This window comes from Hakea prostrata, chromosome 2 (assembly GCF_041222555.1).
Source record: "Hakea prostrata isolate BN-2017 chromosome 2, UWA_Hpros_2, whole genome shotgun sequence".
NCBI lineage: Eukaryota > Viridiplantae > Streptophyta > Magnoliopsida > Proteales > Proteaceae > Hakea > Hakea prostrata.
Window position 1 is genome coordinate 51,717,670 of NC_142601.1, and position 11,677 is coordinate 51,729,346.

Consider the following 11,677-nt stretch of genomic DNA (forward strand, 5'->3'; position numbering starts at 1 on the left):
CAACTGAATGGCAGTCATGAAATCAGCTGGCTGGTTTTGCTTCCTCCTCACATGTAGCACAAATTCCCTTGAATGAAGGATAGCTGCCCTCTGTCTTATTTCCCTTTTGAAGGGCCCTTGAATGCTCCCATTAATAATTGCAGTTGCTAACTTGGGAGTGAGATTGGATAGAAGCAGCTCTTTTGATATGCAGATCTTGAAGCCTTCATAGATTGCTTTTCTCTCCATAGTTAATACTGAAAGTTGTTCTCCCTTACCTGCGAAACCCAGAATGGGAGCTCCCCCCTCATGTCTTGTCAAACCTCCATAAGTTGCTGCTGAGTTGGTTGGAGCCTCGTCAGAGTGAAATGCAACCATAGATTGTAGTTTGTGTTGATTATTGCCTGTAACGGTTATTATTCACTGATGCTTCTGAATATTTGTGTGGTTGAGTTGTTTTTACTACATAAATGATGTTTGTCTCTTTGCTCTTTTTACCTGGCGTATACAATTTCTATTCAAGACTGGTGCTGTTTTTGCCATCTATTTGTGTTGTTCACTGTCCAGTCTATCCAGGTTGGAGCCTTCTTTTGATATATGTATACTCCACATTGAGAGGAGGGTCCCCCGCCCAAAAAAAAGAAGAAGAAACTAACTATTGTACTGTGGGATAAATTTGTAATTTAGTTAGCTTTAATTGTGTTTTAATCTTGTTTCTTATAATTCTGATTCAATTCTACTAGTAGGGAGTCCCATCTCTAAGTAATTTTGAAGATGTAAACAAATTTTTTTTTTTGGGGGGGGGGGGTAGGTGGGTTTGGGGGAGGAGGTTTGTGGAGGAGAAGGGCTGGCAGATTACTGGGTAGTTCTTCTCTAGTCAGTCTTATCCATCTCCTCTGATCACTGGTTCTATTGTTCAAATACTATTTCAAGGGGAAAAGTTGTTTCTATGGCTAGCATTGCATTTGTCTTGAGTGAGGCTTGAAATATCTGTTTTGACCTTGACTTGAAACTGAAGATTTTCAGGTATCAACTGAAATTCGATTGCAACGATACATGTTTCTGGCTGGCCATTTCAGTGACCAAACAGATAGATTTTTGCACAAATTCAAGGAAGCCTTAATTAAGTATTCCTGAATGTAGTGGAACCTTTAGATTGTAAAAAGTCACAGCCCAAAATGATAATTCAGTTTCCTACTGTAGGTTGATATTGTACATTGTTCCCTGCTGTGTACTTTCTAAAATATAATGTATACTGATAATTTAGTGTTTAGAAGTTATAACTCCCAAATTCTATAAAAACAACTAACATATGCCGGTTATGAATGAAGAAACCATATAATATTGCACAATGTGTAAGTTTACAATTATAGGTACACAAATTGTAGAAATAACATAGTACAACCAAAGTTAAAACATCCCTAGAAAGCTGTTCCTCCAACAACATGTCAGTCAGATAGAGTTAGAGGAAGGGTTGAAACCTTTGGGAAAAAGGTCACTCTTCTAAGTTAGAATCTTACACAAATTTTCCTCAAGTATGGCAAATGATTGCCATAGACGCATTGTTGTAGTCCCTAACGCTTTGTTCCACCAAGAAATAGGTGAGGCCATAGATACCAAGTCTTGATATTGAGTTTTCCCCCCTGAATCGGACAAGAACCAATGGGAAATTCACGATAACATCCACCACTTATGCTTTTCATATTCGTTTTGATGATGAAAATCCCTTGTTAACTGTTGGGAAGAAAATTCCAATTACAAGTGACACCAATTTGAATGGAGGGAACATTGCTGAGACCTCTTGAAGCTCCGGTGCTTTTCTTCTATTTGTACCCAATGGCCTTTGTTATCCTAAAAAATATTTGAAAGCTCAAGTCATCTATCCTTTTAGAAGGATTTTCGAGTCCAGACGGATAGAGGTTTGTGCTTCCCTCACACCTCTTCACTACATATTAGAAGGGGGCTTGTGTGAGGTCCACTGAGGGTCCCATCTATGTTTTATTTTGTTGGCACTTGAGGTTGACTATACCCCTATTGTGGGCAATGTGAGAGGAGCACGTATCTCTACCATGTCTGTCCTTTACTGAGCAAATATGTGCTGGTTTTAACTTATGAGAGCCACTGTGATAGGCCCCTGGAAGCAGGACACGTGGAGGAAAGGGGGTTGGGGGGACCACAATCAACTGCTGCTGGTGGGGGGATAAAAAGGGGGACCTCGTGAGGAGTCGGCGTGGGATGTTCTGTGGGAAGCTTTGGGCAGCCTTTGGCTGAGGGGCAGCATTTATTGTATGGGGTGACTGACACAATTAAAACCAGGTTTATTTCTTCCTTTTCTTGCTCTGTAAGCGTTCGCATGGTCGTTCTTGATTGTTCCACTGATAAAAACTCAATAGGTTAGAAGTTCCCTATCAAATTAGTATCAGAGCCTCTTTGATCCAAGGGAAGTGATATGGCTACTTGGATTGCCCATGTTTTTCCAGTAAAGGGAGGGTGCATGGATGGCTTGCAGAGGTCATACTTTTCTGTTGGGAAAATCAAATTGAGTATGATGATCGGTTGGAAGTGGATCCCCAACACCTGGAAGGAGAAGCCTTGGAGTGAGTCTACTGTAAAAGCTGGCCGGAGTTTAACTGGACAAACTTCAAGGAAGCTCTGAAACTTGACTTCGATGTTGGACAAGCTACTGAAGTACCAAGAGACTGAGTCACAGAAGACACAAGAATCAAGCAGGTTGAGGGTATTTCTTGCATCACTGTGAATGAAAAATCAACATTCTTATCCATTGAAGAAGTGAAAGCTGATTTTGGAAAGAAATAAGATGTTACAATAAAACAGATCAGCAAAGCAGTCGCAAGGTAAAAGTATTTCAGATCAATCTTCAAAATTTGCAACCAGCAATGAATCTCTTGAAAATGAGAAAAATTAGGTTTTGGCTGGGAAGTTTAATAAGGATATGCAGAAGGTTTCGGCCTTTGTTCTAAGTTGGTTGCTTTGCTTTATGATAGAGGCAAAATATGGGGGAAAAGATTAGGTCTGGACATAAGGATCATTGAAATGCTTTTGCAGATTAGCAGGGAGCATTCTTAGGCATAAGCATTTCCTTGCAGTCTTATTTGCATGTTAACAGACATGTTCTGAGGTTCCTTATGCATCTCTAAAAGATGTTTCAAGAAATCCTATGTTCCATGTGGAACATATCAATTTATTGGAGTTCGGAGAAATAATTGCTCAAAAGGTTATTTTCATTCATAGGCCCCAATGGGGTATTTATAGTTACAATCTGAGTAAATCCTACTCTGAGTAGGATAAGGAAATACAAAGCAAATAGAATAGAAGCATAACTAAAAGAGGAGTCTACTCCAATTAGGAAACCTTAATCATACTTCCAACACTCCCCCTCAAGTTGAGGCATGGATATCACACATGCCCAACTTGACCAGAAGAGTATAAAACATCTGTCCAGGTAAACATCTACAATTTGATCTTCAAACTTCATTAATAGCGTATAGATTATGTCTGCCTTATAGACTTCCATTTGCTTTGTCCTCATCTTTATTGCAACTTTATGTCTCCAAGGAAGAACTCCCAAGAAAAAAGGTAGAATCTTCAAATGTTGAGAAGACTAAATTTCTGCGCAAATCTGAGGGAAAAAATATTTTTGGGTAACAATTGCTAGGGTAAAACAGCCAAAATGAAACTTTTGATTTGTAGCAATGTTAGATCTTTAAAGGGAAAATTTGCCAAGGGACAATCTCCAAAGGTAGGGGAAAATTTGTCAAGATAAGTGACAATCTCCAAAGGTAATAGAGATCAAGGTCTGCAAAGGTCAAACGACAATTCTTTTGCAAGGTTAGATCTCCAAAGGGAAGATGTCAAGTTAAGGGGCAAATCTCCAGGGTTAACAGAGATCAAGTTCTGCACAGTCAAAAAGATAGCTCTATAGCAATGTTAGATCTCCAAAGTGGAAGATTGCGAAGGTAAGGGACAAACTTTCAAAGGTAACAAAGATCAAATTCTACACAAGGAAGTCTACATGAAAGGCATTGAATTGTAGACATCTTTAATCTCCCCCTCACGTGTGGCTTTACACGTGGGAAAATAATAACAAAGGAAATGAAGAAATTGTAATGGTAAGATGAAAGTATCATGAAAAGGTATGGATAAAAATCAGGGTAAGAAAAAAATCATTACCATGGAAATATGATAATTCACAATTAACTCCCTATAAATATTCAAATTCGCCATAAAGCCCCCAAGAGATTTGAATTTACAAAATGACTCTCTAGAAGGAAAAAAAATAGAATTTGAGGGGATAATGTGTTATTTCAAGTTACAGAAGGATAAGGGAAAAAATAGAAATCATAGGACTTAAAGGTTCAGTTTGGGTTGGATCGATGGGTTCATTGGTTCAATGGTTTAATGGTTTATTTCACTTGGTTGAATGGTTCAGGATGTTCCCCCCCCCCCCTCTTTTTTCTTCTTCTTTCATTACAAACAAGTCCCTAGAAAATCTGAAATTACAAATAGGTCCCTGAAACTATTTGAATTTACAAATAGGTCCCTATAACTATTTGAAATCACAAATAGGCCCCTGGAATTATCTGAATTTACAACTAAACCCCTGAAATTATGGGAATTTGCATGTAGGTCCCTGGGAAAAAGTAAATTTGCCAAAGAAGTCCCTCAACCATCGTATTCTGTTTCTTCTTCTTTTTTTTTTTTTTTTTTTTTTTTTTCTGAGCAAATAGAACGGTAGCTAAGGGAGAAAAGAAACTAGGTATGATTCGATACAAGTTGGGGCTTGATTCGATACAAGTTAGGACTTGATTCAAGGTTCGAAAGAAAGAATCAGATGAAAAAATTTGACGGAGACGAAGAGTTTTAGAAGAAAAAAAACCAGAGAAAACTCACTGTGATTACGATCGATATTCTGTGATTTGGGTGTGATTAGACGATCGATATGCTGCGATTCAGACAAGCGATGGGCCAGAACTGTTTGTATTCTGCGATTCTATGATGAAGAACAGCCCCTGAAAAATCTCAGGTGAAGAATCGATCCTCAATCGCAGGCTTAAGAAGAACAGCCCCTAATCGAAGAACTTCAATAGCAGAACCCCGATCGAAGAACCTCAATCACAGGTGTCAGATGAAGAACCAGGCTTCAAAATCACAGGCTTCCGATGAAGAATCAGAAAGAAAAAAAAGTTGCAGGAGCAGCGGAAGTTGCTGATTTCTTCTTCTCTTCTTCGTTCCTCTATTTTCTGTTCTTATTTGTCGAATCGAGACGGAACTGAATCGTCGTCTTCTTCTTTCTTTCTTTTTTTTTTTTTTCTGTTTCAGTTGGCGACCAAGACGGTACTGAAAAACTGCCAGCAGTAGAACTGAAGATTGGCGATGGGTTTGAAAAAAAATCAGAAGAAGAAGAAGGTAGGTCGCTTCCCTAATCAAACGATAGGTTACAGAATTTCTGTGATAGTTGCAGAAAATTCCTGCGACTGTTGCAGAAAAATTCTGCAACAATTGGAGAAAATCTGCGATGGGTTTTGCAGAAAAAAAAGGTCCTAATCGAGGCTGGATTTTTGACACTCTGGATTTCGAGGCTGCCAGAAAGAAAGGGCGATGGATTTCTTTTTCTCTTTTTCTCACTTCCCTAATCGTATTTAGGCTCTGATGCCATGTTGGAGTTTGGAGAAATAATTGCTCAGAAGGTTATTTTCATTCATAGGCCCCAATGGGGTATTTATAGTTACAATCTGAGTAAATCCTACTCTGAGTAGGATAAGGAAATACAAAGCAAATAGAATAGAAGCATAACTAAAAGAGGAGTCTACTCCAATTAGGAAACCTTAATCATACTTCCAACACAATTTACTTGCAGAATCGAGCTCACTTGCCCTGAGTATTGACATGGAGACTTAATGGAAGAGGAGAGCAACCTACTTCTTGTTTGCGTCACAAATTGGTCTTTGCCATGCACAATTTTTTTTTGGATGGTTGTGTGCAAACTGGTTGCTGAATTGGCACGGTTGGGTGGCAAGCATGTCAAGTCCAAGCTTCTAACCTTACCTCATCTTGAGGACAAGGTGAATTTCGGGAGGGGGGGGTTAATGACAGGCCCCTAGGAGCAGAACACATGCAGCAAGAGGGGGGGTGACCACAGCCAACTGCTGGTGGGGGGATAAAAAGGAGGAAGTTGTGTGGATTGGGTATGGGTTCTTTCGGGGAAGTCTTGGGCAGCCTTTGGCTGAGCATGTGCTGTAGTGGGTGACTAGCACCATTAAAACGTGGTCTATTTCATACTTTTCTTGCTCTCTAATCATTCGTGTGGTTGTTCTTGATTACTCCAGTGATACAAACTCAATAGGTTTGGAGGTTCCTACTGCACTGAACTTCAGGGATGTAACTGCAATGTGTCTCCAAACCATGAAGGCAAGACAATTTTAGAAAGCTCATGGGACGATTCTGAAGCTATCAAAAACATGAGGTGGTTTAGAGGTTGTTTGTGCTACTTTAGTATAACTTTCTAACCAAGTCATAGTGAGTGAGTTTTTGCTTCCTAGCCGATGACAACACTAAAGGTGGGTCCTCCTTAACTCTTTTGTTCTGTACTAGTCTGTCAATGCTCAGATGTACTGACATTCTACTTTTATTTTCATTTTTTTGTTGGTATATATTCTTTCTGACCCTTAGAAAAAACCTAAATTCTGAAAACCAGTCTGTCATTTGACTTCTCTGGGCTGAGGGGGCATTGGTTTAACTGGTGTAGGTGGCCCAAAATAAATTAGGCTCCAATAGGTTGAACCTAATTTTAATTGCATAATTGTCTATTATTTCAGTAACACATTTTTAGTTGCATAGTTGTCTATTCTTTTGGTAACACATTCTATAGTTATCTACAAGATAACGTTAGCTAAGTTGGCAAAGAGAAACAACTATAATTAATAGATCATGAATTAATCTCCTTGGGGTGATGTAGCCTTGGATTGGAGTTCAACTAATAACCAATGCTGCCAGGAGACTCAAAAAATAACCTACTTGATGAAGTTGAACTAGGGCAAAATTAGGCTCTGCTGTTTTCAGGCTTTTTGAAGCTAGGTATGTTTTCAGGCCTTCTTAAAGCTAGGTATAGGATGAAAACGATGGCTTCATGGAACTTGGAGGGGAATTAGGGTTTAGGCTAAAACTTGCACTGAGTGGGAAGGGTAATCTGATTATGTTTCCTTCAAAAATCAGCGAACTCTGATGGTTGGAAGGGGTTGATCTGAAAATCTGCAGGAGTTTTAGGTTTCTGGTGTAGGGATTCTAAAGTTTCAATTGAGAGAAAGGGAGGGGCTTCAGGTCAAAGGCTTGTGTTCTTATGATAAGTTAGGATTCCCAAAATAGAGGGGTTTTTTATGGTGGGGTAATATAGGTCAGGTTAGGGCTAGGGTTTATGATGTAGATCCCTTACCAAGGCAGCAGGCTCATAATGGCAGATCAAAGATATAGATCAGTTCCAGAGTCAGCTGTGGGAACTAGGGTTTGAACCACTTCGTACCCAAGGAGGAGCTCTCTTGCACTTTGAACCACCAGGTGTGACTAAACTTCAAACATCAGCTGCTTTTCCACTCGATGAGAGATCTCACAAGCAGGTCAAGCTAATGTCGTAAAGCTGTTCTCGTTGTATTCTTTCATGTAGTGGGTATATATGGTGGGTTAGTGGCTTTACAAAGGGGTCCTAGCACTGGTAGAGCTCAGATCTGGGGCAAATTAGAAATAGACTCAACAAACTTGGACAGCTCATAAAGCCACCATGCATAGAGATCTTCACACTTAGACTGGTAACCTAGTCATTTGGCCACTTAAAATGATTCACACGATCTATTAAATATACCCGGCGGAACCAACAAACCTGGTCCAACTGAAACAAATAGAAGAGCACGAATATAGATTAATATGCTATACTCCTACTACTACTGTTTGTAGCACTGCTTAGGCAGCTTCTTTGACTTCTTGCAGATGTAGGTCTGTGGATCTGCATCATGGGACATTAAAAGAAGCATTATGCAAGGAGGTCTATCTCCTAGATGCTTACTGGTTGATCCATTCTGTGTGCTGTTGGCTACATCAACTAACTTACAGGTGGTCGTGCTTCTACCATGGTGGTGGCGGTCTCCTACATAGAGGCAGCAAGAACAAGGAGGTCTCATGTTCGAGCCTCCATCTCTCCACACCTTCCCCCCCCCCCACACACACACACACAAAAAAAAAAACCCTAACATACAGAATAAAATGGGTCACAGATCCACTGGTTTTTGTGTCTTGATGGTGGTTCAACTGCATGGATCAGCCAGGATTGGTTGGTCTCAAGAAACTTCCTATCCCATTTTTACAAGTTTCTATTTCTGATTTTCAGAACGTCTTGTCTGAAATTATAGCGGGTCTTCCTAATGCTGGTACTGATACTGCAAGCTCGTCATCTGCTCCACCCTGCTTTTCGAGTACAAAATCCATAAGCGAATTTCTATCTGAACTCCCACCAGTTCCAGATGTCTTGGTAAGGTTGTTTTGCTTAAAATTTTATTTTTCAGTGCTACCTGTGTTTTCAAGAATGTGTTTCATTTATTAATTTTTCCTCTTTTGATCCTCTCATTTTTATTGTCAATGCAGGATTCCTTTTTAGATGAAGTTAAAAGTGCTAATGATTTGGGCAAGACAAAAGATGATGAGCAGCTAGATTTGCAGGTGATTATTTAGCCTGTCTTGGTCCATCTTTATTGCTTGATCTCCCTTTCTTAAGATTGATGTGCAACTACTACGAGGGAAAAAGGATACATTGAAAATGTATTATAATGTGAATGAAGTTGAGCTCTTTAGTTCTGAATTGCAGTATGAATTTAGTTCCAAGGCCAGTGTAAAGATAGGTTGTACTGCCCCATGGAATTGCATAGGTTCAACTTAAATGATGAGCCAAAGTGACTGGAAACAGCCTTTTTGCGATAGCGGGGTAAGGCTTTTTAATTATAACCTATCCTGGACCCTGCAGTCGTGGAGGCTTGTGCACGTTCATATGGCAGCTAACTGAAACAACACCCCCTCCCCTGGGCTTCTTTTTTGGATCTTCCCGTGCAACATAGTGCAATTCTCAATGACTAGTAATTTTCATCGCCCCAAGTCATTTTCTTGATCATATTGAATTCCTCAACTGTGTGGAGGAAAATGGAAACTTCACCTATCAAATAAAGTTAGTTTTTGTCACAAATGCTAACCAATGTGGTGTAGTTTGGCTGCTTGCCTAAAATTGTAATTTTGCTAAAGTTTTTGCCTAATTATTTCCCAGGATAAAACAAATGGCCAGAATGAGGAATGCTGCTCGTATTCTAGCTCCACTCGAGAGAGCTGGGGAAGATGCTCTTCTCTAGGAGGCAGTGAAGAAGGCTCTCCTCCAGATTCTGCAACTACTAACAACAAACCTCAGGTTTCTTTGTTTCCCATTGATCTTTTGAGCTGTTTTAAGTTTTGACTCATTATCATGTATCAGGATGGAGATGGAATGAAGTTAATTGTCCTCTAGCATTGACTTGAATTTCAATATTGGACAGGGGCATTCAATATGTCGGGCCCTTGGTTCAGGATAGTGGCAGGATGAAGGCAGGCTAGCTCTGACCTACATGATTTTGTTGCCTGTTTGGATTGGGATAAGCCATTTGATATGCCCCACCTAATAAATCTGGGTCAATATTTCTTTGCGTATGCTGTCTATATCATGGTTGTCAAAGCGTCTGCTTAGGCGGCAAGGCGGTTTTTCAATTGCCTTGTTTTGAACCGCTTTGTTAACACGCTATTTTGTTGTTGCTTTTTCACCTAATTGCTATCACTTTGTCACCTTGTGCGCTTTATTGCTTCCTAGACGCCAAAACAGTCACCTTTTTGACATTTTGTACATGATAATATTTTTTCTTGATTTTTTTTAAAATAAAATTTTATTCTACAAAAGCTGTATACAAACTTAATAGTTAGTAATTTTGGAATTTGGAATCAACGAATCATTAAATGGACAAGACACTTATTTGGCGTCACACTATCATAGAGGTAAGTAAAAATGTAAAATTACTATTTTCATTTTCATACTTATATTTTGATATAGTTTATAGTCATATGTTATGATGCTTGATGAAATGAACTTATGTTTGTGTTCTTTTTTTAGTAATCTTTTATAATCATGATTCTTGAATGTTTTTTTTTTTTAGATGAATGTGATTCTTGAATGTTTGTTTAGTTTTTAATAAAAATTTATCAGTATAATGGTAGTAAAATTTGACCTAACCACTTTGGTCGTTGCTTGGTCGCCTAATTGCCTAGGCAAAGAGACCTAATAGTTTTGGTCGCCTTGACAACCTTGGTCTATAACCTTTTCTTTGCAGATGACCTTGAAGGCACTTGCAACCCCTTTGAGAATAATGCAGCAGAAGTCATCAGATTCTATGAAGGAGAAGAAGAAAGCTCCGGCTGTTCCAAAGAAACCAAAACGTGAGAGGTTAGAGGCCTTAAGCCAGCGTATTCGCCTGTGTATTCTGAAGCGGGTCAACCATCGAAGACATGGTTCTACATGATCATTTCTTACCATATATAAGGTGTTTTAACTGTAATTCTTTCTCATTTTTCTAAGCATCAGGTCTCCATCTGTACCAAACCCTCTCCTTCTTATGTTTTATTTTCTTGTAGAATACCTAACTGGATTATATTTTATGAGAAATTTGAGGGCCTCGCAAGTCGCAGCCCTTGTTATTGTTGTATGTAAGCGTCTTGCTGACACTTGCGGACTTTGATTCTTAGATCTACTAATTGGAGCGGGCACCAATTTTTTAAGATTTTTGAGGCTGCAAGATTGTTAGATGTCTCAAGCACCTTCTCACTTCCATGACAAATATCCACCCTGCCCTGCTGTGAATGGCAGGTAGGTTCCTTTTTTACCCTTAAAATGTAAGAAAAGACAAAGTTCTTTCAATCCTTCTCATCTTCGTTGCATTTTAATGGGTGAACTGTTCTCAAGGAATTTGAAATTCAATTTTGTTGGTATGGAAGTAAGTTGGTATTGGCATAGGTTGCTCTTGACCTACGGGTGGTGGATATTGTCTTTAGAAATGATATCAGGCGAACTGAATCCGGTAACGATGCTACATAAAACCCCGGAATTCGGATGGTGAACTGATATCAGGTTCCATCAGTCATGAGCATTTGACGATGATCAAGCGGATTTCGGTTTGTTTGGATTCAAAATCTCTGAAATTTCGATCTGAGGCACCGAAGTGTTTTACTACAGGACTCTCGTGGCCGTGGTCGTGCGCGCATGCGCAGGGTCCCTGTGCAAAGGGGTTTGAAAGGTCAGTGAGGCGGTCAGTGTCAATCTAAGTAGGTTTATAGGGATGGGCGGGTAGCGATCCCAACTGCTAAATTATGTTATCCAAGTGAAGCGCACTACACGAGAGAGAATCTTTCGGGGAAAGTGCTTCAATCATAATCATCACGCATCACTAATTCACCAATTTAAACAAACATATTTAACATATGATTGATGCGTTGCTTTCGTTTTGGGAGTTTAGAAATTAGATTTAATCGTATACATTTTGTTCCGTTAATAAAATAAAGGCAAAATTAATCAACCACTTGCCACGTCTCACTGTCCGTCGTTTCAAAAATGGTAAAAAATTGATATAAA

General features: G+C 39.4%; 1 protein-coding gene across 2 annotated transcripts in view; it reads left to right on the forward strand.

Moving 5' to 3' along the window:
- LOC149024769 (alpha/beta-Hydrolases superfamily protein) overlaps window positions 1-11,321 on the forward strand; it is a 37,967-nt gene extending 26,646 nt beyond the window's left edge. The window contains exons 10-13 of one of the 2 annotated variants that reach the window (XM_089144978.1): window positions 8,375-8,515; window positions 8,629-8,703; window positions 9,299-9,436; window positions 9,561-10,368. In XM_089144978.1, the coding sequence (XP_089001104.1) occupies window positions 8,375-8,515; window positions 8,629-8,703; window positions 9,299-9,436; window positions 9,561-9,596 (390 nt within the window). In that variant the 3' untranslated portion in view covers window positions 9,597-10,368. The other variant, XM_089144977.1, reaches the window with a different exon arrangement.
- Window positions 11,322-11,677: the final 356 nt, after the last annotated feature.